Source organism: Pan troglodytes, chromosome 23, assembly GCF_028858775.2.
Source record: "Pan troglodytes isolate AG18354 chromosome 23, NHGRI_mPanTro3-v2.0_pri, whole genome shotgun sequence".
NCBI classification, from domain to species: Eukaryota; Metazoa; Chordata; class Mammalia; order Primates; family Hominidae; genus Pan; species Pan troglodytes.
The window spans coordinates 45,919,413-45,945,632 of record NC_086016.1 but is presented as its reverse complement, the minus strand read 5'-3'; the positions used below and the strand labels follow the sequence as shown (position 1 = coordinate 45,945,632).

The 26,220-nt window shown below is 52.2% G+C and overlaps 1 protein-coding gene across 3 annotated transcripts; it reads right to left on the bottom strand.

Annotated features, from left to right (window-relative positions):
• Positions 1 to 336: 336 nt before the first annotated feature.
• PNPLA3 (patatin like phospholipase domain containing 3) lies at positions 337 to 24,024 on the bottom strand. Of its 3 annotated transcripts, none has more exons than XM_515184.7 (9): positions 23,721 to 24,024; positions 20,661 to 20,893; positions 18,939 to 19,004; positions 14,765 to 14,974; positions 13,185 to 13,245; positions 10,612 to 10,833; positions 7,763 to 7,895; positions 3,125 to 3,229; positions 337 to 1,771 (listed from the first exon to the last, which is right to left on the bottom strand). In XM_515184.7, exons 1-9 carry the CDS (start codon positions 23,905 to 23,907, stop codon positions 1,543 to 1,545), a joined length of 1,446 nt encoding a protein of 481 aa, XP_515184.3. In that variant the 5' UTR covers positions 23,908 to 24,024; the 3' UTR covers positions 337 to 1,542. The 3 variants fall into 3 exon arrangements, with proteins under 3 accessions (XP_515184.3, XP_009436839.1, XP_009436841.1); XM_009438564.4 differs by having other exon boundaries at positions 928 to 1,771; positions 23,733 to 24,003; XM_009438566.4 differs by having other exon boundaries at positions 1,358 to 1,477; positions 23,721 to 24,002.
• Positions 24,025 to 26,220: the final 2,196 nt, after the last annotated feature.

Genomic DNA, 26,220 nt, shown 5'->3' with positions numbered 1-26,220 from the left:
TTTTCCATCCTGTACACCTGGCTCTGCCTTCTAGATAGCAGTAGTAAATTATTGAAAGTATTAAAAGTCTCTGATATGCAGAAATAATGGCATAAGCTGTCTTTCTCTTTGTCTCCTCTCTCTCTCTGCCTCAGCTGCCAGGCAGGGAAGGGACCCCTGTCCAGTGGACACATGACCCACGTAACCTTACCTATCATTGGAGATGACTCACACTCTTTACCCTGCCCCTTTTGCTTTGTATCCAATAAATAACAGCGCAGCCAGACATTCGGGGCCACTACCGGTCTCCGCGCATTGGTGGTAGTGGTCCCCCGGGCCCAGCTGTCTTTTCTTTTATCTCTTTGTCTTGTATCTTTATTTCTACACTCTCTCGTCACCGCACATGGGGAGAAACTCACCGACCCTGTGGGGCTGGTCCCTGCAGAAAATAAGCCAGGTTCAAGTTGTGTGCTCCAGTGGAGAGGAGGCGGAAGCTCCTGCTGTGCTTGGCTCCTGCCTGGGGGGCTGAGGTGAATGCCCTGCACACTAGATTTTTGTGTTTTTTAAATTTTTTTTTTTTTTTTTGAGTCAGACTTTCACTCTTGTTGCCCAGGCTGGAATGAAATGGTGCAATCTCAGCTCACCGCAACCTCCGCCTTCTGGGTTCAAGTGATTCTCCTGCCTCAGCCTCCCGAATAGCTGGGATTACAGGCACATACCACCACGCCCAGATAATTTTTGTATTTTTAGTAGAGACAGGGTTTTGCCACGTTGGCCAGACTGGTCTTGAACTCCTGACCTCAGGTGATCTACCAACCTTGGCCTCCCAAAGTGCTGGGATTACAGCCGTGTGCCACTGCACCTAACCGATTTTTTTTTTTTTTAAGGCTTATTCTACTAACATCTCACTGATTCACATAATACAAAATTCAACAGGTAACAACGCTTCCTTACACTTTTATACAAAACTCTTTAAACATTATTTTAGTTAGGTGAAAAAGGTGTTCTAAAATTAAGTAGATTATCATCTTGTTACCCCCGCCATGGAGACGTTTTTAGTAGTCAAGGTTATCATCTTTGCAGGCCACCTGACAGGCAGTGTCGTTCTTGGGGACAAACTGCACCCCTTCCCACAGCATGGGGAAGTGAGATCATGCTATTCTCTTCCCTCCACCCCACAAGATCACACATGGGCCAGCCTACCCCCCATCACAAGGCCCCCACCCATCCAAACACCGGTCATTCTAAGAACCTCATGCTGGAACAGTCTGACCATTAATAGGGCCACGAAACAGTCAGTAAGGGACCCTCTGCACTGGGCTTCCTGGTGTCATTTCCCAACCAGCTGAATTAACGCATGCTGATGTATTAGACTTAAGTGCTGGACCGCTGCACAGATGAAAGGTTGCTTCCTAGCTTTTCATAAAACCAACTCAGCTCAGAGGCTGGGATCCTCCACGTCACAGGCAGGGGTCACTACACAGCAATGCGGAGGTAGCTGCACAAAGATGGGAAACTTTAGCACCTCTGAAAGAATCTGCTAGACTCGCCTCCTCAAGTGACTCACAGACTCTTCCCTAGTGAAAAACTGGGAAAGGTGGAGAGCCCCTCAGCACCAGCAGGTACTTTATTCCCCAAGAAGAAGTTCAGGCTGGACCTGAGGATGGACCGCGGGGCGGCCTCTGCTTTGGTCTCTGCTGGACAGCCCTCGGGGGAGCAGGGAGTCCAGCAGGGCCAGTCCTGCTCAGGTGTGCATGGGGAGGCCTGTTGGCTGCTCACTGGCATTTGGGACCTGAAACACATGGAGAAGTTGGCTTAGAGGCCGTTCCCGCTGCTGCAGTGTGCAGTCTGAGCTACGGTGGACCCACACTGCCGGCCAGTAGAGGGCACCACACACACTCTAGGATGCAGTCACAGCCAGAGACACAGCTTCTTCCAGCCCTCAGTGCTGGGCTGATGTCACCACCTAGGTCTTCCAAGCCTGTGGCCCTCCCAGCTACCTGGACACCTCCCACTGGACATCACAGGTGTTGTCCACCAACGAATCCCTGGAGGGGCCTATCAGTTTCCCCCACACAAACCTGCTTGCCTGCCAGGGTGTCCTACCACCGCCTGGCACCACTGACCACCAGTCACCGGGGCTGCCCCGCTCCTCGGGCTTGGAACCGACACCTCCTCCTGTCCAAGAGCCTAAGGAAGCCTCTCGGTCTACAGATCGTCCCTGCCTGGGCCCTGGCAGCCCCCCTTGCTGCCTGCTGCCAGCCAGGGCCCAGGATCCACCCTCTACTTGGCCACTACTGCCCTCTTCCCTAGCAAATCGGATCTTTGCGTTCCCCTACTTTTAAATCCTTCTGTGTCTACCAATAACAACAATAGCAAGAGAAGCCATACCTCCTGATGCCCAGCATGTGCCAAGTACCATACTACGGGCTCTCATGAGCTCACGGAAACCCAGTGAGGGGATGGGGATCGCCCCTGTTAGCCAAGTGAGGAAACCAAGGCCTATGACTTTTAGGATAACGCCCAACCCTGGTAATGGGAGCCAGGCCCTGAGCTCCGGCTCAGTTTCCAGAATTCAGAATTCAGGAAGTAGCGGTATCCCCTGGGGCCTGTCAACGCAGACTGCTGGGCTTCACCCCGCAGACTGTGACTCAGTACAACAGAGGGTGGAGGGCAGGGGGCTTGCATTCCCAGGCATCTAGCCACACGCTCCAAGGAGCTCTGCTAGCCCTGCCCCTCCAGGGTCCCACCTCCTTCCTGTGCCATGGGTGCCAGAGCTCCTTCACTCAGGCATGCCAGCGCTATCTGACACTCCCCAGTCCTCATCCCAGCCACTCTGTCTGAAGCACCTTTCCCTGCTTATCTGGGGCCTCTCTGCTCTTCCACCATCAATGCTGCACTCAAAGAGACTCATCCGATGGGAAGTCTTCCCAGGCTCCGGTTCAGGTTGGCCTGGGTGACAGCTCTCAGCAGGTGTGCCAGGACCTCTGACTGACTCAGCTGCCTCCCATGAGACAGGGTCCCCACACCCAAGGGCAAGCTCCTTGCTTGGTGTTCAGCCAGCTGTTTCTAGAATGTCGTGTGAGGCCTCATCAGATGAGAGAGGTGCCCGTCCGGCCCACACACCCACAGCCAAAGTATTTACCTGGAGGCGGGGAGCAGACACATCAGCACTCGAGTGAACACCTGTGAGGTCACCCACTGCAACCACAGGACATCGTCGGGCATATCTGGAAGCCATGTCACCAGTCTGCAGAGATGAGACCAAGTACACAAACACACACATAGGCAGACACAACAGCTTACAACACTACCCTTTGTTTACAAAAGCTGCCAACATCACCTCCAATCTGATGACTTCCCAGAAGGTGGATCTGGGATGCTAGGACAAGGACAAGCCCACCTGAAATCTCTAAAGCAAAATGAGCCCACTTCTGGTTCAAGAAAGCTCAAGGGACTTACACTGAAATAAAGGGGGAAAAAAAAAACACCTCGGCTTTTCAGGGCTCTTCCCAGCTTGGAGAGGAGCTGAGGCCCACGGCAGCTGCTGCAAGGGCTCTCATGGTCAAGACCATCCCCTGCCTCATGGTTTGCTGTGCTTGGTCACATGTGAGCCCAGCAGAGGCACCATGGAGAGGTCTGAACGCTACCTCCTCTAGACTCTCCATCCCCCAGACACATAAAGGACCCGCACCTCAGCGTCTCTGATAAATGCCTGACCACAGACATCCCCCCGGCAGTGGTGGGGTGGGGAGGAGGAGGCTGATCCTGGGGAGTGGAGAAGGCATCTAGGAAGGCGAGGGAGAGAAAGGAGCCGGCTTTTGAAGGAGAGACTGCGCATTAAAAGATTAATCAGGGCCAAGTGTGGTGGCTCACACCTGTAATCCCAGCACTTTGGGAGGCCGAGGCAGGCAGGTCAGGAGGTCAGGAGTTTGAGACCAGGCTGGCCAACATGCCAAACCCCACCTCTACTAAAAATACAAAAATTAGCCAGGTGTGGTGGCACATGCCTGTAATCCCAGCTACTCAGGAGGCTGAAGCAGGAGAATCTCTTGAGCCCAGGAGGTGGAGGTTGCAGTGAGCTGAGATCACGACATTGCACTCCAGCCTGGAGGACACAGAGAGACTCCATCTCAAGAAAAAAAAAAAAAAAAAGGATCAAAGGACATGACAGACTAACTTACTAAAAACAAAGTAAACACCCACCAAATCTTCGTGTAAAGATGTGAGTGAAATAAGTGCTCAGGACTGCAGCATGCAACCACCTCATGTTTCCCAGTGTGGCACAGAGAAAATCCCCAAGTACAAGCGCAGCCTTACAAGAAGTGATAAATCAGCAAGAGCAACGAGGAAGGAGCAGGGGCTCAGCAATGAGCAAGATATTTCAACAGATTACTGGACCCCAGGCAGAAGGGGAGGGGGCTGGTGATGAAACAGGCAGAGCATGGGGAGCCAGCATTCACCACCAGGGCAAAACCCAACAGTTCAACCAGCTCCAGGGAAAGGAAGGGTTTCTAGGAAAGCGGTAGCACCCCCATGTAGACATCCTTCCGGCAGCCTGCCTGTCACTGTCTGGGAGCTCTGCCAGGTGATGCACCTACCCTTTTCTCCCTGAGCTCCAAGTCCCCTGTTGCTATATGGGAAAAAACACACCAAGAACATGCCCAGAATAAGTAGCATAAAAGAGAAAGATGAAGAAACAGAAAAACTAGCCCAAGAAGAAATGGAGAAGGGATGATCTAGAGGACAGCAAATATTCCAAGAGAACGTTACATCCATAAAACAAGAACAGAATGCTAAGAAAAAAGAACAAGAGAGTACTCTTGGAGATTAAATTATATTTGCTGAAAGTAAAAACTGTAGGATAGGACTAGAAGACAAAATTTGAGGAAATCTGTCAGAGCAGACGCAAAAAGACAAAGAGTGATGAAAAATATGACAAAGAGAGAAAGTCAGACACGGAGACAGGAATCCAACCCAGGAAGTCAAACGTCTTCCTAATAAGAGCCCCAGGAAGAGGAAGAAAAAGTCTGGGCAACATAGTAAGATCCCATCTTACAAAAATTTTTTTAAAAATTTGTTGGGTGTGGTGATGTGTGCTTATAGTCCCAGCTACTTAGGAGGTTGAGGTGGGAGGATCACTTGAGTCTGGGAGGTTCAGGCTGCAGTGTACCATGATCATGTCACTGCATTCCAGCCTGGGCACCAGAGTAAGACCCTGTCTCAAAAAAAAAGAAAAAGAAAAAAGAAAATGGAAGGGAAGGAATAACAGAAATAACAATAGAAGATAATTTCCCAGAGCTGGAGAATGACAGAAGGCTTTGACTGAAGGGGTCTCCAGTACTTGTCCAGCTCAATAACTGAAATAAGGACTTACACCAAGACATATGACATTTCAGATTATAAGGGATAAAAAGACAGTCCTAAGAGCACTCACCTGCAAAGAAGTGAGAATGTGACTGTCTCGGTCCCAGGCTTCTCACTAACCAATATACTGAGAGGAAATGATTTTCAACCTGCAATTCTAGACATGGCCAACCAATCACTGCGACGTAAGAGAAAAAAAGCACGTTTCCCAACACACATAAATTCAAATGTTTTCTCCCTTGGGAGTTTACTAGAGACTCTGCTCCAGAAAAACCAGGGAAAAGCCAAGAAAAATGAAGCTACAGATCCATGGATGGCACAGTGGCTCCAGGAGGGAAGATGGCAGGATGTAGCTGTGTGGTGGACAGCCCAGGGCACACACCCAGATGGAAGTGGGGCAGGAGGACCTAAGAGTGGTCCAGGGACAAATGGCAAGACCAGAACTTCCCGATGATCTTAAAAAGCAACTGGGGATGGGCTGGCTCATTCCCTCCCTTTCAGAAGCATTTCAGCAGGAATCTGAATCCTACCCCTTAAAGAACACAGCATCTGAGGTTATTTTAACAGCTCAGGTATTAAACTGCCAAGTCCAGGGCCACATCCACAGGAGGCTCAGCAGCCTCTTTGTAGCAGACAGATCAGCACTCGCACCTCCTCACACCTTCAGGCTCTTCGTTCTCCCTTCCCTGGACTCCCTGCAGCCCCATTCCTGATGCCTGTATTAGCTCAATATTTTTCTTTCAGTCGAGGGTAATATTCAGACCAGGGTAATTTTTTTTTTTTTTAATCAAGTGCCCTCCACTGTCAGACAACCCACTGAAGTCGGTTTTCCTATCCATATATTGCAGATGAAACCGCTGAGGCTCAGAGAAGTCAAGTAACTTGCCTGAGGTCACAGAGCTTAGAAATTGCAGTGCCCTGGTCTAATGCCCATACCTTTTATCTGTCTCTAATTTTACGACCATCATTATTACCTGAAAATAGAAATCAACATCTCTAGCTGGATGCTTACTATGGGATGAGTACTCCTGCACTGTGACTCAGTAACCAGATTGAGTCTCCTGACCACCCTCTGCTCCAGGTGATCTCTCTAGACGGGAAGCTGCAGCACAGAGAGGTGGATTCAGTCATCTGGAGTCACACAGCTGTAGTAAGCAGTGCAGCCAGGATTTGAAGAAGAGCAGTCTGACTGCTGAGCCAAGCTCTGACCATTCTGCTCCCCACCCCCCCATCCCCCCCACTTTCAGAGGAAGCCCAATCAAGAAGTTCTAGGAGAGTCACACTGTGTTCTCCTAACTGCTGGCTCTGAGTCATATTAACAAACTATGCCTAGAACGAAAGATGGAATTCCCTATGTTCTACTTTCATGTGATTTGACTTTTTTTTTTTTTTTTTTGAGTCGGAGTTTCGCTCTGTAGCCCAGGCTAGAGTGCAGTGGCATGATCTCGGCTCACTGCAACCAACCTCCGCCTCCTAGGTCCTGCTTCAAGCAATTCTCCTGCCTTAGCCTCCGGAGTAGCTGGGATTACAGGCATGCACCACCATGCCCAGCTAATTTTTGTATTTTTAGTAGAGACATGGTTTCACCATGTTGGCCAGGCTGGTCTTGAACTCCTGACCTCATTATCCACCCACCTCGGCCTCCCAAAGCGCTGGGATTACAGGTGTGAGCCACCGTGCCCGGCCGTGACTTGATTTATTTTATTCATTTCATTACCTTTCATTTTATTTTGAGATAGGGTTTCTCTCCTGTCACCCAGGCTGGAGCGCAGTGGTACAATCTTGGCTCACTACAACCTCTGCCTCCCAGGCTCAAGCGATTCTTCTGCCCCAGCCTTCCAAGTAGCTGGGAGTACAGGCACGTGCCACCATGCTCCACTAATTTTTGTATTTTTAGTACAGATGGCATTTCACCATGTTGGCCAGGCTGGTCTCAAACTCCTGACCTCACATGATCCACCCACCTTGGCCTCCTAAAATGCTGGCATTACAGCCGTGAGCCACCGCGCCGGCCTTCATGTGATTTTAAATGGAAACAGCTCAGAGGGGCAGCAAGGATCCTGCTTCTAGGCCTGGCCCTTCTACTAGGCATCTCTATGGCCTCAGAGCAGTGACCCCAAGCTCTCCAGGCCTCAGTTTCCTTGGGCAATCACAAGAGACTGGACCAGCTGCTATGTGAGGCCACTGACAGCTCTAGGAGTCCCCATGGGGAGTTTCTGGGCTTGCACTGAGTTACGGGTGCATGTGTGGCTTGAGGACAGGTGGGCAACATTCAGGGGCATTGCACATAGACTGTGAGCTGTGATCTGTGGCACGACAATCCAGGTCCCAGACTACATGCCACCATGATCTATCATCTTGTTTCATCCTCATATCAACCCTGTGAGGAAGACACGGAGCCACCTAAAATGCTCACCTCTGGACAATCGCAATGGCAGATTCCACAGGCAGGGTACAGGGCAGCATTACATAAGACATTATCCTAATGGGTAGCAAGTTGCAAATCTTGCTCATGTATCCACCTTTGTCTTTCATTTCTTCACTCAGTGCTGAAAAAGACAATTTGGAGCTATTATCTCCCACCACTGTGAAAAACCAAACCACTTTACTCTGTTGGTGCTTAGCATTTCCATAAAATACGCCCGTCCTGGCAGCCAAAGGGTCAGAGGCACTCACAAAAGCGACAAGGTGGGGTTTGCCAGGCTGCTCCTTTCTTTTTTTTCCAGACAGAGTTTTGCTCTTGTTGCCCAGGCTGGAGTGCAATGGCGCAATCTCGGCTCACTGCAACCTCCGCCTCCTGGGTTCAAGCGATTCTTCTGCCTCAGCCTCCCAAGTAGCTGGGATTACAGGCACCTGCCACCATGCCCAGCTAATTTTTTGTATTTTTAGTAGAGATGGGGTTTCACCATGTTGGCCAGGCTGGTCTTGAACCCCTGACCTCAGGTGATCCACCCACCTCGGCCTCCCAAAGTGCTAGGATTACAGGTGTAAGCCACTGCGCCCGGCCCAGGCTGCTCCCTTCACAGCAAGGGCAGTGTGAAGCTGAAGCGGGGAGCACAGCCAAGAACAGCTAAGAGAGTGCTTACGGGGCATAGGGTCCCCACTCCCAGCTCCTTTAAATTGACAAATATGTTTGGAAGTCACCATTCCAGAAAGCCTGCTTTTATTTTCCTTGAAAAGACATGTCCATTTCCAGTATCATAGCTGAAATTAAATAGAAAATGGTGTGTAAGTCATGAGGCAAAGAATCACCTTGTATTAAGAAATCTGAATATACCCCACAGCAAATAATGTGCACAGAAACAGCTACATCAGGCTGGGCATGGTGGCTCATGCCTGTCATCCCAGCACTTTGGGAGGCTGAAGTTGTTGGATCACTTGAGGTCAGGAGTTCAAGACCAGCCTGGCCAACATGGTGAAACCCTGTCTCTACTGAAAACACAAAAATTAGCCAGGCGTGGTGGTGTGCACCTGTAATCCCAGCAACTCAGGAGGCTGAGGCATGAGGATCATTTGAACCTGGGAGATGGAGGTTCCAGTGAGCCAAGATCACGCCACTGCACACTCCAGCCTGGGCGACAGAGTGAGACTGTCTCAAAAACCAAAACACAAAACAAAAAACAGCTACATCAAACGTCACAGCATCTTTGTTCTCCTAGGTACTTCTCAGGCACCACCAGCTTTACAAGCCGGTCCCTGACCCTCTGCTGGATTCCAGAGCCTTCTTCCTGGAGCCCCAGTCTTTTATTCCCTCTCTTTAATGACCTCGTGATGCCTCAAATCGTATTAATCTGGTCATATGATTTGGATCTGTGTCCCTGCCCACATCTCATGTCAAATTGTAATTCCCAGTGTTGGAGGCGGAGCCTGATGGGAGGTGATTGGATCGTGGGGGCGGATTTCCCCACTGGTGCTGTTCTCTTGATAGTGAGTGTGTTCTCGTGAGATCTGGTTGTTTAAAAGTGTATGGCACCTTCCCTCTATTTCCCTCTCTCTCTCACTCCTGCTCCAGTCATGGGATGTGCATGCTTCCCGTTCGCCTTCTGCCATGATTGTAAGTTTCCTGAGGCCTCCCCAGAAGCTGAGCAGATGCCAGCACCATGCTTCCTGTCCAGCCTGTGCAACTGTGAGCCAATTCAACCTCTTTCTTTATGAGTTACCCAGTCTCAGGTATTTCTTTATAGCAATGTGAGAACAAACTAATGCACCTGGGCAGCTGCTGCGTCCCATCTCTTAGGGCACCTCAAGAACAAGGAGTTATGTCTGACTCATTTTTGAATTTCTCCAAATGCCCAACTCTGTAGCTGGTTTGTGGGTTCTTCTGTTTGACTTAGTCCGTGTTCAGGCTACTGTAACAAAATGCCACCAACTGAGTGGTTTATAAAACAACAAACATCGATTTTTCAGAGTTCTAGAGGCTGCAAGGTCCCAGACCAAGGGGCAGCAGACGTGTTGGTGTCTGGTGAGGGCCTGCTTCTTCATAGACACCACCTTCTGAGTCCTCACACAGTAGAAGGGACAAGGGACCTCTCTTGGGTCTGTTTAATAAGGGCACCAATCCCATTCATGACAGCCCTTTCCTCATGACCTAATCTCCTCCCAAAGGCCCCACCTCCTAAGACCATCATGTTGGGGGTTAGGATTTCAAAAGACAAATTCTGGGGGGTACACAATCATTTGGACCATAGCACTGTCTCCATTTGATATTTGATGACATTATAAAATACAGCACCATTCAATGGAGGTTCAAAATTGTGGGTTTAGGGGAAGGGAGAAATTAGGAGAGGTCTCAAGAAAGGAGCCTTGAGGTGGGTGGACAGGTGGAGGGAGGCGGCTGGAAAGGAGCTCTGAGTAATAGGCCAAGTCCCAGATGCAGGACCCCCATCCTTGGGGTCCATGAAATCCAGGATGGCAGGAGCTCAGGTGCCATGTTAGGGAGACAGGGTTGGAAAGGGGTACAGAGGGCCCAGCTGCCACAGGCAGGCGCCTATATGGGGAACCCCAAGGGGCTCAGCTGGAGTTTGTTTTCCTCCTGGTCATGACCCCACGGGAAGGGAGACTTGGCAAGATTCCAGGATTGGGGGGGTTGGGGGCTGTGCTGGGAGTGATGGCAGCAGCCCAGGCTGTACACATGGAAGGAGACGTTCCCAACCACCTGTCATGGTTGCCTCGCCCTATCGCTCCCATGTGGCAGTACCATCTTCCTCCATAATGCACAAGAAAGAAAACAAGGTGCTGCCCGTGCCCACCCCGAGGAGTGGGTACCTGTAGCGAGCCTGGGCGAGAGGGTGTCCAGGATGCTCTCATCCCAGGGCAGGATGCTGAGACGCAGGTGGTCTAGCAGCTCGTCTCCCTCCAGCCTCACAGCCAAGGCAGCCGACTCCGGGGAAGAATCCAGACTCATGTTTGCCCAGCTGGGCATGGCGACCTCAGGATCCAACCCTTCTGAGGATGACTTCAGGCCCGGCTGGGGCCTGTTGCAGATGCCTGTGAAGGGCACGGAAAACAAGCCCATCAGGCGAACGTGGGGAGTGGTGGTCATTACCCACCCATCTACCAAACTGCAGGGAGGCAGGCAGCTGGCCTGTTATTAGCCAAATGCAAGGGGAAGAGGGCAAGGGAAGAGAACGAGCACAGGTGTTTGTCACCCGGAGAAAGGGGTATGGGGCTTTAAAGCAGGACACACGTGAGCTTGGCTCCTGCTAGCTTTGTGGGCTCCATCTACATATCTGGATTCATGAGGTGCAAAGGTGAGGGTTAGTGTTCGTTTTAACAACTGAACCACTGGTTACACCTGCCTTCCAGGCCCTGAGCTAGGCCTTACAGAAACCATTATCATCATCTTCATTTTTCAGCTGAGAAATCAGAAGCACAGCAAGGTTAAAAGACTTGTCTAAAGCCACGCAGCCAATACATAGCAGAGCCGGGATTTGAAGCTGGGTCTGATGTCGAAGACGGTACTCACTTCCATCACAAGGCCTTGGAGGAAGCACCCAGAAGGGAGGATTGGGCACCAGTATGTGCCAGGCCCTGTCCTGGGTGCTGGGACTCAGCCACCAGCACCAGTGAGCGGCCCTTGCTCTTACAGCATTGGCACACTGGGCTGGGGGAGGGGGACTTGAGACAACCACAGCTGCACCTGGCCCAACTCTGGCTTCCAACTTCAGGCTGAAGAGACCAGGGGCTGCTCCTCAACGCCTGAGCCTTGCCCCCCAAGATAACCTCACATTCATGCTTGCCCCGGCTCTTTCCAGGCCCTATCAGATGCCCTCCTCACCCTCCAAGATGTCACTTTCCCTTAGGAATATTGCCAGGTATCTGTTCTCAGGGAGATGCTGCTTCCAGCATCTCTGGCACACCAGCTCTTACTGCCATACCGGCTCCCTCCTAATGTCCTCAACCCTCAACCCATGGGCACATCTCCCCATCTCCCCTTGCCCAACTGCTAAAGCCAGAAGCTGGGACTGCACTCTTCTGTCTTCCTCTTCCCAAATGTCCCATCGGTCATTTCCAAGTCCTATTTCCCTGGACTCCTTCAAATTGGTTTCCTCCTCATGACCCTCGCAGCCCTGATCCTGGTGGAGCCTCTGGCTGCCTCACTGGCCTCCTAGACACTGGTATCTCCCTTCCTGTCCCGCATCCAGGGGGCTTCCAAAGCTCTCCTCTGATCCCCTCACTCCTACTGCAGCAGCCCTCAGTGGCTCCCTACCACTGCAGGATGCAATCCCCCTGTATCCAAAAGGCCCAGCCTGCCCTCCTCTCCCATTTTTCACCACTCCTGACCCCCTCTTCTCCAGTCATCTCTTAGTGTCCCCACCCCCACACTTCCAGCCATCTCTTAGTGTCCCCATCCCCACCCCTCCAGTTGCACAGGCCTTCATGCCATCCTCTCTGTGTCCTACAGGCCTCGCATCCATGGGTCCCCATGCCTAAGGCTCTCCTACTTATCCCCAAAGTCTTAATGTGGATTCACGTCCTCCGAGAGGCCCTTCTTCCCCTGGGCCTTGGAGATCCATCCTGCATGAGCCTCCAGCATCCTGTGTCTTCTCCTTGACACCTGTGCCTTCTCATTGGCACCTGTACTTTCCCATCGACACAGCATCACCCTTCTGCTTACTTATCTGCTCGCTTCTCTCACAAGGCTGGCAAGGGTCACACCTCTGTGTTCACTGCAGTATCCCTAGCACACAGCAATGAACGTTTTCTGAGCAGATAAATACACATATGTCCTTAAAAATGCAGTCTCCTTGGTCTTGGCCAACGACAAATTCATCAACCAACTTTTAGTATTAAAGAAAAATAGCTCCCAACACATCTTTTTGCTTCCACTCTAATATTTCTAGAGCAGAACTCCCCCAGCCCTGACAAGCCAGGATGACTTGAAGGCAGAAATGTGCTCTGGGAAGGGCTTGGACCCACACCTGACTGGAGATGAGAAATCTGATTGCTTCATTTGGGGTCCAGGCGCAGAAACTCTTTAACTTCGGCCCTTGTTAAACTAAGGGTCACAAGAGGTCGAGCTGGAAAGAAAAACCGCCTTCAGATAAGGGGACCCTGGGGAGGGAGAGGGCCCTGGAGTCATGACATCCCAGTTCAAATCTCGGCTCTGCCCCTCAGGGAGGGGTGTGTGCTGCTTGGCTCTCCTTTCCAAAATTCTGTTTCCCCATCTGTAAAATGGGACAGAGATTTCCTATCTCCTGGGCTCATGAGTAGGTTGAGCAACACAAGGAAGGCGTTGGGCACTAAGTGTTAGAACTAAGGCAAATCTCAGTCTTTACCAAGACTGCTAGTAAATGCTTGTCAAAAGGGCATGGCTGATCCTCCCAGCCCATACATACCCTTCTCTTCCAAGAACCTGAATGCGTCCAAATATCCTCGAAGGCATATCTCTCCCAGCACCTGTGAGCAAAGCAAGCAAGGGGACTACAGCAGGGAGACACCAAGCACCATTTATTTCAGCATCACTGGAAGACCGCAGAGAGCACCAAAGAATCATGCAAGCTCTGAGTCTGCTGGCTGGGGGGACTGAGCCACCTGGGGGCTGAGCAAAGGGCTCTGGGCTCCCAGGAGACAGTTCCCTGGAGGTCTCGGCTTGAATGTCACCCTTCCACGGAGACTTTGCAGGCACCCCAGCAGGCCGGAGCCTCTTTTTTTTCCTTTTACTTTACTTTTTTTTTTTTTTTTTTTAAGGCAGAGTCTTGCTCTGTTGCCCAGGCTGGAGTGCAGTGGCGTGATCTCGGCTAACTGCCACCTCCGCTTCCGAGGTTCAAGCCATTTTCCTGCCTCAGCCTCCCTAGTAGCTGGGATTACAGGTGCCCGCCACCATGCCCAGGTAATTTTTGTATTTTTCATAGAGACGGGGTTTCACCATGTTGGCCAGGCTGGTCTCAAACTCCTGACCTCAGGTGATCCATCTGCCTCAGCCTCCCAAAGTGCTGGGATTACAGGCGTGAGCCACCGCGCCTGGCAGGAGCTTGTTTCTTTGGGCTCCCTTGGTCCCAGAATAAGCCTCCACCCTAACAAACTTTGCAGCCTATCCCAATTGCCACTAGGACAATAAGAGCTGTCTCCTCTACTCATCTGCTTATAAAGCCCACGGGAAAACCAATCCTGTTAGACAGCTTTCCCTCTCCCTTGGACTGTGAGCATGCCTTGCATTGCATAGCCTTCTTTCTTTCTCCCCAGGAGCACCAAAGGTTGGTGTACATGGTCTGCAAATTTCTTCCTATGGTAGAGTGGTAAGGCATACTAAAACCACCACAATCAAAAAAGGTTAAACTACCGAACGCAGTTGTTCTTGACCGTGTTTCCAAATAAGAATCATCTTAGTGGCTGGGTACAATGGCTCATGCCTGTAATCCCAACACATTGGGAGGCTGGGGTGGGAGGATCGCTTGAGGCCAGGAGTGTGAGACCAGCCTGGGCAACACTCCACAAAATTTTTAAAAATTAGCCAGGTGTGGTGCTGCATGCCTGTGGGTCCCAGCTACTTAGGAGGCTGAGGTGGGAGGACTGCTTGAACCCAGGAGTCTGAGGCTTCAGTGAGCTATGATTGCACCACTGCACTCCAGCCTGAGTGGCAGAGCAAGACCCTGTCTCAAAAACAAACCAAAAAAATAATCTTTATAACTAAAAAATAAAAAATCCTAATACCCATACTGCACCCCCCCTGACTATATAACCACAGCCTGGGAAGTGGATCTGAGTTTTAGGTCTGGGTATATGTTCCCAGGTGATTCCCATAATCAGGGTGGTGCCTCACCTGAGCTTCTGGGACAAGCGCCTTTTATTTCCGTTAACCATCGAAGACAGGTCTATTTCTGTTTGATTGTGCAGACAGTAACTGGTAGCTCCTGGCAATCAGGGAGGCAAAGAAGAGCTGCACCCCAGAACACCTGCCCCCTCACCACCAACTCACCTTGAGATCTGGGGGGACAAAAGCTCTTGAGAGAAGGTAGAGGTTCCCTGTGCAGAGGCGTAGACTGAGCTTGGTGATGTCCACGTGAAGAAAGTTCGTGGACTTGACTTTAGGGCAGATGTCGTACTCCCCATAGAAGGGGGACACGATGATGGTTGTTTTGGCATCAATGAAAGGTACGTTGTCACTCACTCCTCCATCCACATATCGCTTTTAAAGAAGGGAAAAAAGGACTGGCACTGTCTGAAGCTCTGGGTTAGTGCTTAAGTGCTTAACAAGCTTTCACATGTGGGCAGAGCTTCTCAGAGCCACAAACAGGCTGATATGGAGGGAGGACATTGGCTTTGGAATCACTCCTGCGACAAATCCTTACCGAGCATTCCGGTGCTAGGACAGGCTCTACTCTGGCTCTCAGGGTTGCTGTCTACTGTTGTACAGTGTGTGCACTGCACAAAAGTGCCTGGCAAAGAGGCAGATGGAAACTGGAGTCCATGTTGTGTTGGCCAAGTCCTAGGGCCAGATGGGCACCTATAGGAGTGCCCATGTAGCATGCCTAAGGGGGTCATATGAACTAAAGGGTGCTCAGTGCACTGGGGACAGAGTGTGATGGAAACCCAAAGGAGAAACATGGTCATGGATTCAAAGCCAGACCCCTTTGCTGCTTGCAAGGAGGATACAGAAATCTGGGATAAGACCTTTAACCCATGAGCCCGTCTCCCCCCATGCTTTGACAATTAGAACCAACACCTGGAGGGACTTTTGAGACTTAAATGAAACAATGAACCTGGGACCTCAGAAAATGTCCTCTAACCCACAACACAGCAGCATTTTGGATAAATTATTCTAAGGGTGAGTTTTCCTTCATCTATATCCTTAAACCACCTTATTGCCCATAGCTCGGCTGGGGCAGGCAGCTTTTGCTACAATTTGGACAGAGCCTGCATCTGTGAAACTCACGTCAACAATGATTTCCAGCCACAGCCATCACAGCCAGCCATCAGATACCCACAGAGAAAGGCATCCAAAAGATTCCAGCTGGGAGGCTCTCCCCAGCCCGCCCTTCCACACGGAGGAATTTCAGAGCAGAGTTTGGCCTAAAACAGGTCCAGGAGAGAATCAGACATGTTCAGCCACACCTTAGCCATCAAGATTCTTGCCTGGAGTCCAGAAATGATCACAAGTTTACACAGCAACATTTCCAAAATCGTAGTCACACAATTTCTAGGGCAGATGTAGCAAGGCATCAAAAACCTCACTAGGAGCTGGGCATGGTGGCTCACGCCTGTAATCCCAGCACTTTGGAAGGCTGAGGCACATGGATCACTTGAGGCCAGGAGTTCGAGACCAGCCTGGGCAACATGGTGAAACCCTGTCTCTGCTAAAAATACAAAAATTAGCTGGGCATGGGGACGCGTGCTTGTAATCTCAGCTGCTCGGGAGGCTGAGGCAGGAGAATCGCTTGAACCCAGGAGCCGAGGGTTGCAGTGAGCTGAGATCGCGCCACTGCACTCCAGGCCTAGGTGATACAGTGAGACTCTGTCTCAAAAAGCAAACAAAAACCTCACTGCATAAAGAGACACAGAATGAAATGCTAGGAATCTGGAGTGAAGACCAAGGAGGAAGGCGGCTGGTGGATCATCTTCATTCAAGGGGTAGTCAGAAGCCCAAATATTCTCCTGCCATGTACAACTTTTCCATGCATTTCGAACTTTTTTATAGTAATGTTTTGAATTTAGGAGCTCCAGTGGTGCAATTGATTAGCACGCGGTATGTACACAGTAATGCTTTGAATTTGAAGAATAATGGGTTCTAATTGTCAGGAAGATTGCTATGAGCGCACTCAACGGGTGATGACACAGCATCCCGGGCCTCTATACACCAGATGCCAGTGGCACTCCCCCAGTTTTTTTTTGTTTTGTTTTGTTTTGTTTTGTTTTGTTTCTGAGACGGAGTCTCGCTTTGTCACCCAGGCTGGAGTGCAGTGGCAGGATCTCAGCTCACTGCAAGCTCCGCCCCCCAGGTTCACACCATTCTCCTGCCTCAGCCTCCCGAGTAGCTGGGACTACAGGCGCCCGCCACCACGCCCGGCTAATTTTTTCCGTATGTTTAGTAGAGATGAGGTTTCACTGTGTTAGCCAGGATGGTCTCGATCTCCTGACCTCATGATCCACCCACGTCGGCCTGGCACTCCCCCAGTTCTGACAACCCAAACTGTCTTCTGATGTGGCCAGACATCCCCAGAGGGGGTTGGGGAAGGATGCAAGACTAGCAAGTGAGCCGGCACAGACCCAATGCCTAGTCCAGAGCCTGCAGAACAAACACTCCCGCTTCGGCTTCTCCATCCCCCTGGCATGGCTCAGAAATCAGCCAATGCACATATTCACTGAACTAAGCCAAATCTGAACACTGCCAGCAGCTTTTGAACAAAGCTATGGGCTGAAAAGGACAGAGTAGGACCCAGAGGGCTTGAAACTCTCGACCAGGAAGGAAAGCCAGAACCGTGCACTGGGGAGCCGGAGAGCATCACTACGGTGCTGCTGGGTGCACTCCTGCTGAGTTCTGGGGAAGATCAAATAACCACATAAAGCCACCAGCATAACAAGGGGTTGGGGTCCTGCTGATGCCCAACCATGCTGTGGCAATGTCGGAAATCCAAAATGTGCTTTGGTCACTCAGTGGCTGGGCACTCCAGTGGCTCCGTGGACCACTATCCTGGACCCCAAACTACAGAGAATGAGAAGAGCTGCCCTGCAGTGAACCAAGACATGCCCTATTCTGACAGAGGAGCAGAGAGTGACCTGGGTGCAAGCTCGCTGGCCGTGCTCTTTGGGCAAGTATGACTCTCAAGTTCCCCACAGCCACACAGGATGAATAATCACATCTCCCCTCGGTTGTGGGGACCCTATAAGATAACGCACAGGAGCACGTAGTCTGTAATGGGAGGCTCCTAATGCGAGTCCCTCTGCCACGTGGCTCTGCCGGTGCTACATACAGGATTGCATCAAAGGTTCCGCTGCTGCTCTTGTGAGTTCAAAAATTACCCTAAAAGGCTGGTATTTTACAGTCTAAACTTCCTCCTGTGCATCACAAAGTGGCAAAACAAAACAAAGCACAAATCTAGGTTAGACCAGGCTTGCAGATTTTTGTTGTTGTTTACAACACATGTGATTGTTGGCCGGGCACCGTGGCTCACGCCTGTAATCTCAGCACTTTGGGAGGCCAAGGCGCGTGGATCACCTGAGGTCAGGAGTTGGAGACCAGCCTGGCCAATATGATGAAACCCTGTCTCTACTAAAAATACAAAAATTAGCTTGGCGTGACGGCAGGCACCTGTAATCCCAGCTACTCGGGAGGTTGAGGCAGGAGAATTGCCTGAACCTGTGAGGTGGAGGTTGCAGTGAGCCGAGATTGCACCACTGCACTCCAGCCTGGGCGACAGAGCCAGACTCCATCTCAAAAAAAAAAAAAGAAAAGAAAAAATATATATATATGACTGTTATAGTTCCCCCTAAGAGTAAAGCTCCACCTTCCAGGGGTAACAGATTCTTCAGTGTCATATACTTTATTTATCTTTTTTTTTTTCTTTTTGAGATAGAGTCTCGCTCTGTCACCCAGGATGGAGTGCAGTGGTGCGATCTTGGCTCACTGCAACTTCCGCCTCCCAAGTTCAAGCAATTCTCCTGCCTCAGCCTCCCGAGCAGCTGGGATTACAGGTGCACACCACCATGCCCAGCTAATTTTTGTATTTTTAGGAGAGACAGAGTTTCACACTGTTGGCCAGGCTGGTCTTGAACTCCTGACCTCAAGTGATCTGCCTGCTTCAGGCTCCCAAAGTGCTGGGATTACAGACATAAGCCACCGCGCCTGGCCAACATCATATAGTTTAACTAGATCACTGAGAAGCTATCTGATGCTTAAGGTGCAGATTAAGTGAACCAGCCAGTTTACCTTACAGATAGCCAGATAATTAATTACACATGCAGTAAGTTTTGCTGCCCGGGTAGCCTGGAAGTAGGGCCAGCTGTGGCTACTCTGTCTGAAAGGCAGTGAGGCATGGGGCTCCACCATGGGACAGACCCTGAGGTGCCTGACACCAGTGCCCTGCAGGCAGGAGATGTGTGAGCACGCTTTAGAGGCCCCCAGGACTCAGCGCTAGCAGAGAAAGCCAACTTACCACGCCTCTGAAGGAAGGAGGGATAAGGCCACTGTAGAAAGGGATGAAGCAGGAACATATCAAGGCCTGTGAAAGCAAAGGAGAGAGAAGTTATAGGCGAGAGCACCCTTTTAATTTTCCTGATCCTTCATAAGCCTTCTCCAAGTGAGCAGGGCAACAAACTTGAAAATGCCCTTTGCACAGAGTAGGTTAATCCATGGGTCAAAAGAACGGGGAACTAACATACACCCTCGGACTTCAGGCCCATGGGTCTCATCTATTGCACAATCCCCTTAACAACCCTGTCAGTGAACTTCAACTTCCTCTCCTTGCTCCCCATGAGAGTCACACTGGGTCACCACAGACAGGACCAAGGGTTGTTGGCTCATGGACTGAAAGGGGCTAGATCGGTGCTGTTCAAATGCCGGTATTCATTAGCATCACCGGAGAGCCTGTGGAACCAGAGATTCTGCGTCCCTCCCCAGAATTCCCATGTGGCAGGTCAGAGGTGGGGCCTGAGGGTCTGCCATTCCAATAAGCTCAAAGGAGCTGCTGCTCTGCTGGTCCCAGGATCATACTTTGCGAAGCGCTGTGCTACAGAGCAGTCAGCAGGCACCACGGTGATTCACTGGGAGAACGGACCCATGTGGGAACAGACAAGTGCTGGCTGTTTAGAGAAAGCTTCTGCAAACAAGGTTAAACAGAGGATGCAACTGGCTGCTGGTTAGACGCGCCAGGCTGCTGTCTTGCACAGATCTGTCAAGTAAATGGAGTCCTTCCTCCAAGGAGCGCTTATGAAAGCATCAGCCGAATTTAATGGTGTTTTGGTATTGCAAATTATCTTCTCTCTGCTAGACCCTGAGGATACAGGCAAATAAGGCACGTTCCCACCCTTGTAGGGTTTCCAATGAGAAAGCATCTTCATTATGGAAGATGCATAGAGGAAGCTCGGGAGAGGCACACCTGCAGGACAGGTTCCTTGGACTGGACGGTCATGAGCCAAGTGTTGAAGGAAAGGGAGGAATTATTTGAAATTGTAACTGCCAGGCAGAGGTGGGCAGATAACTTGGGTGCAGGAGTTTGGGACCAGCCTGGGCAACAGGGCAAAACCCTGTCTCTACAAAAGGTACAAACATTAGCAGGGTGTGATGGCCTGTGCCTGTAGTCCCAGCTCCTCGGGAGGTTGAGATTGCGCCACTGCACTCCAGCCTGGGAGACAGAGCAAGACTCTGTACCCCGCCCCCCCCCACCCAAAAAAAAGAGATAAAAAGTGAAGAAAAGAAACTGCCCTGGAACATTCAGGGTTTACAAACATGGACCAAATCACTGGAGGTGTACAGAGTTTATGTCACTCTGGCACAGGGGGCCTACAACTGCCTGTGTTGCTTCCAAAACAAAACAGTCTTTTTTTTTTTTTTTTCCAGACAGCATCTCACTGTCACCCAGGCTGGAGTACAGTGGCATGATCACGACTTACTGCAACCTCCACCTCCCAGGCTCAAGCAATTCTCCTGCCTCAGCCTCCCTAGTAGCTGGGACTACGGGCCCACAACACCGTGCCTAGCTAATTTTTCTGTAATTTTTGTAGAGACTGGGTTTCATCATGTTGGTCTCGAGCTCCTGGGCTCAAGCAACCCACCCGCTTCAGCCTCCCAAAGTGCCGGGATGACAGGCATGAGCCACCACACCCATCCCAAAACAGCTTTTCTAACTTGACAACATCCAGATAAGCAAACTGCTTACATCCACGACTTCGTCTTTGGACCGAAAGTCAGACACCAGAACGTTTTCCCAATCAGACACTCTGGTAAGCGAGATGCATATTTTGCCGGAGATGAGCTGGTGGACATTGGCCGGGAGGCATTTGCAGAGACCCTGTCGGAGGAACTTGCTTAAGTTGAAGGATGGATGGAAGATGCCAATGTTCCGACTCCTGGCCTTCCGCACAAGATCTGAGAGGACCTGCAGAGTCTGCTCTGGGGACAGGAGACAAATACATGAAAGAATGTACCACACTGGGATGGTAATACTTTTGGCAAGGCCAGAAACCAGACAGCAAGGATGCCACCAACATTTGTCTAGACCAGTACTGTCTACTATGGGAGCCACATGTGGCTATCACGCCCTTGAAATGTGGCTCGTCTGAACTGAGATGTGTAAGATACAAACTGGATTTCAGTGGCTTAGTATGAAATATCTCATTAGTAAATTTTTATATTGAATAGATGTGAAAATGATATTATTTTGGATATATTGGGCTCAATGAAATTAATTCTACCTGTGTCTTTTACTTTATTCAACGTGGCTTCTAGAAAATGCACAATGACATCATGGCTTCCAGTGTATTCCTACCACACAGCACTGCTGTAGGCCTCAGCCACAGGAATGAGTCTCCCACTTCCAGAAGCCCAGGCGAGCGGGCCTCATCTCCATGCCCCACATAGAGGCCAGGAACATATCAGCATTAGAGCTTTGGCATAGATGGCCTTAATGCTGTCAGGTGCAGGAGATCTGACCTCACTTACTGGCCTGGCCTCTCGGGCTGATCTGCACTCTCCTGGCATGCAAGACCACCCCTCCCAGCCCAACCCCTGGCCAGCCATAAATCTTGGGATGCACAGGGACAGGCAGGCCCCAGCCTTTCCTGACCCAAATCTGATCTTGACTCACAGCTCTCCTTCCCTGAGTGGCCAGAGGGGTGGAATTGCATGTGGCTGGCAGGTTCTGCCTGTCCCTCCTGCCAAGTTAGCCTCAGCTCAGATGCACTGAGGAGCTGTGTCCAGGATGCAGCCTCTGGGACATGCTCAGCAGCCCCCAAGTGCACAGCCCTCTGTGAGACAGGGGGTTAAAGCAGGAACCTGGAGCCCTGGAACCCAGGGAGTGGCTCCTGCCAACGCCTCCAGATCCACCTTCCAGGGACTTGGTGGTTCCTGAGCCTCCCTGTGTCCTGCCTGGGAAAGCCCCAGGCTGCACCTGTCCTCTGCCCAGTAAGGAATCCTTTCTATACCAGAGTGAGTGTACTTTAGGCTCCTGGGACCACTGCATTTGAATTCTGTCCCAATGTAAACATTTGTCCATGTGGGTGTCCACAGGCCACCTTGGGATACAAAAAAGCTGACTTTTATTGTTGCTAAACCCCAGGGTGTGCAAATGATCATGTGGCGGTCTAATCCTCCTGGAGGCCACATTTCCTGCCCTTTGCTCCTCTCCCCCTGGCTTAGGGGAAGGCAGACAGCCAGGACTGTCTAATCCCTAATCCCCACCTCCCAGTCAGCCCAGGGGCTGCCCACTGCTCCTACCCAATGGCAGGGCTTCCTCTACCCGCTTCCTCACCACTGAACAGTCACTCCCTGCTGGCTCTGGCAGGCAGGGCAAAGAGTCCATTGTTAAGGAAGCCCAGATAAAAGGGGGCTAATGGGGGCATAATCTCCTGCCTGGGGACGTCTGGGTGTCAATAGCTCCACAATGCTACTTGCCCCAGCCCCTGCCTACTGGCTCACAACCCCCTCCCCGCCTCCAGGACTGTGGCACACAAATTCCCAGGAAGCATACCACACCCCAGTAGTTCCAGCTAGTGAGAAACAAACCCTCCGTCTGCACCCCCACCACACACACACAGGTACCCACATGGACAAATATTTCATTAGAACAAGATTCAAATGTACGGAATCTCATTTCCAGGAGTATTGAGCCGGAGAGGGGAGGGTAGGCCTAGGTCAGTGGAAACTAGAGGAGAGGATGGGATTGGGGGGTGTCCAGGGATGCACTCCAGCCCCCAGGAAGGGTCCCAAACACTGGAGGAGGAGGAGGAGGAGGAGGAGGAGGAAACAACTTTCCTCTTTCAAGGTACCCCTCCCCACCAGACTCCAGTTAGCCTGCCCTGGAGGATGCCCAGGGTTGCCCTTCTGGGAGGCTACCCAGCCCCCAGAAGGCTGGGCTGCGACCCAGAGAGCGTAGGCAGCAGGGAGCAGTGGCTCACGCCTGTAACCCCAGCACTTTGGGAGGCCGAGGTGGGCAGATCACGAGGTCAGGAGATCGAGACCATCCTGGCTAACACGGTGAAACCCCGTCTCTACTAAAAAATACAAAAAATTAGCCGGGCGTGGTGGCTGGCGCCTGTAGGCCCAGCTACTCGGGAGGCTGAGGCAGGAGAATGGCGTGAACCTGGGAGGTGGAGCTTGCAGTGAGTTGAGATCACGCCACTGCACGCCAGCCTGGGCGACTGAGCGAGACTCCGTCTCAAAAAAAAAAAAAAAGAAAAAAAGAAAAGAAAAGAAAAGCGCAGGCGCGGGGTGTCTTGAGTCCCTCAATCCCCAGAGGGAAGGAGCCCAGGACAAAGCCCCACTCTTTGTCCGGCCCAGGGCAAATCGGCCCCTCGGCAGCTCAGCCCGTCCAGCACCTCCCGAGAGGACACAGGGGACCCGGAGTCCGCAGGGGCCAGCACTACCCTCCGCCCCGGGTCCCGCTCCCTACTCCCCGTCGCTCCGAGACGCTCCGACTCTCAGTCCGGAGGTGAGGGTCTCCCTTCATGCACGGGCGCCTGATGGGGGTAGGGGTGGGGACGCACGAGAGTCCCAGGCTTCGGCCCGGACCGCTCGGGGTTCCAACGCCCCCTTCCCGGGCCCAGGAACAGCGCCCCCGCAGGAAGCATCTGCCCCGGAGGGGGCCCTCGGGATGCACCCCGCCGTGTCCGCGTCCGATGCCCGCTCCTCCAGGGCCCCGCGACCCCTGGGGATCCCCCGCTCCCCGGCCTAAGGGGCACCCACTCCGCACGCGGAGCCCGGGCGGCGTCCCCAGACGCACCCAGCGGGATACCGGAGAGGACGCCGACGCAGTGCAACGCCCCGGCCGAAGCGCCGAACAACATGCGCGCGTCGCGGAGGAGGTGCGGGGCGTGCTCGCTCAGGCAGCGGGTCGCCCCGACGTGGTAGAAGCCCAGGAAGCCGCAGCCCGCGAAGGACAAGCTCCAGCCGCGCTCTGCGTCGTACATGGCGGCGGCGGGGCGGGGGCGCGGGTTAGGATCTGGGTCGGGATCGGGAATCGGCTCGGGTCCTGATCCGCAGCAGCTCCGACCGGCGCCCGCAAGCGCTCTCTACCCAGCCTCAGTGTCTCGGCCAGGGCATTCCCAGCGCGACGTCAGCCCCGCCCCCCTCGGACCATGCAAATGAGCCGGCGGGAGGCCCAATGAGCGGGCAGGACGCCCTCCCGGGCGGGGCTTGGAGGGGGATGGGGGTGGGGACGAGGTCTGGCGGGGGATGGGGGCGGGGACGGGGTCTGGGAAGGGGATGTGGCGGGGACCGGGGCTGGGAGGGGGATTGGGGGCGGGGGCTGGGAGGGCGATGGGGGAGGACCTGTGCGGGGGGGTCCAGCCTGGGAGCTCCCCCCAGCGACTCGAGAGAAAGCATTTTTCCAAAACTCCAGCAGACACTGCATGTCCTGGAGAGAAACGGCTTCCTTCTGTTTTCCTTGTCATCCGTTAAGTCTAGGGGTGGGAGGGGAGTCGCAGTTGGTGCCCACTTGATCCTTAACATCACTTTGACACTTTATCACGTCCCTTTTGACCCGGGGAGAGCCAGCCTAAATCAGGCACCACCACCTGAAGAGTCTACTCTCTGCGTTGTTGCAGGCTTTCTGTATGATTGCCTTCAAGTGCTGGGGATTTTTTTCATTGAATGACAGTAACAGGAAGTGTCCATTTCAAAGTTTCCTTTGTAAGTAAAAAATGTGAATGACGCGTGCTGGGGCTGGGGTCGGGGCCCTGTAGGAACTGGGGAGTGGGGAGTGCTTTGGGAAGCTGAGGCCTGGATGATTCCTGGTGCTCCGTCTTAGTCCCTTAGTCCGTTCAGGTGCGAAAACAAAACACCCGTAAAGCGGAGGGGCTTACAAACAACAGATTTATTTCTATCTTTTTTTCCCCCCAGGCTGGAGTGCAATGGCACGATCTTGGCCCACTGCAGCCTCGGCCTCCCGGATTCAAGGAATTCTCCTGCCTCAGCCTCCTGAGTAGCTGGGATTACAAGCATGCGCCACCATGCCTGACTAATTTTTTGTATTTTTAGTAGAGACGGGGTTTCACCATGTTGGCCAGGCTAGTCTAGAACTCCTGACCTCAAGTGATCGCCCACCTCAGCCTCCCAAAATGCTGGGATTACAGGGGTAAGCCACTTCGCCTGGCTTATTTCTCTGTCTCACAGTTCTGGAGGCTGGAAAGCCCAAGTTCAAGATACCAGCAGATTTGGTCCCTGGTGAGAGGCATGGCTCATAGAAGGTGCCATCTTGCCACATCCTCACCTCTGGGCCTCTTTGATAAGGGCACCAATCCCATTCATGAGGGTGCCACCCTCTCATCAAATCACCTTCCAAAGGCCCCCGCCTCCAAAGACTATCACCTTAAGGTGTAGGATTTCAACAGATGACCTTTAGTGGGGACACAAACATTTGGATAGTAGCATGCCCTTAGGAGATGCCTAAGAGGCCCCTTGACCTTGACCTACCCCTGGCACTGGGTGGAGCAAGCCCACAGCAGTACATGGGGACAAGTTAGACCTTGGTCCAGAGCTCCTCACTGGAGGACCCTGGTCTGCCGGGCCATAGCGCCCCCAGCTGGAGTGTACCAGGAAGCCCTCCCCCTTCTCCGTGAGACCTGGAGGAATGCAGAGTATGTGAGCTTTGGGGTCAGGCCTCCGCCCTCTCTGTGGCTCAGTGTCCTCAACTGCAGAATGATTGGTGGTGTTGTAAAACAGGTGACATTGCTGTCAGGATTCCAAATGTCACCTGAGAAGCACCTGGATTCGTTGGGTGGTTCATGTTCAACTGAGCTTCCCCATTCTGCTGCAGTCCTTGCTTTTGCCTTGCCTGGAGGGATAGGGGAGCTGGGAGCAGGGCTGCCTCCTTTCTCTGGGCAGGAATCCCAGGGCATGGGAGCTTCAGGCCTTAGTGAATACCTGGGCTGACTACCTCATCACATAGACACTTTGTAGATGGAGGCCCAGAGCAAGGCAGAGTCAGGTCCTAAGTCCCGGGGAAAGTCAGGAGAGCTGAGAAGCAGACAGGGGGTCCCATCTGTTCCTGACGTGTTGGCTTTGCTGGAGAGGGGCATTACCTACAGTCCTGCCCTAACTGCCCTCCACCCCCACCTCACGCTCAGGGCTGCGGCGGAACTGAGGCTTCTGGGTTGAAGAACTGAGGCTTCTGGAGGGGACAGCTGGGGTCAGAACCTCTAGCCTCCTGTACCCATCCATCCCTCCTGCATTGCATGACCAGTCTTAGGACTAATGACAGGAGGGCCAGGCTCTGGCACAGG

Excerpts from the sequence above, each read along its gene's own strand:
- PNPLA3 (XM_515184.7), bottom strand. The coding sequence starts at position 23,907 with ATGTACGACGCAGAGCGCGGCTGGAGCTTGTCCTTCGCGGGCTGCGGC. Across the intron at positions 20,894-23,720 it reads CCTCTCCGGTATCCCGCTGG|AGCAGACTCTGCAGGTCCTC; the intron begins GTGCGTCTGGGG and ends TCCTGTCCCCAG. Across the intron at positions 13,246-14,764 it reads TTGTCCCCCCAGATCTCAAG|GTGCTGGGAGAGATATGCCT; the intron begins GTGAGTTGGTGG and ends CTTTGCTCACAG.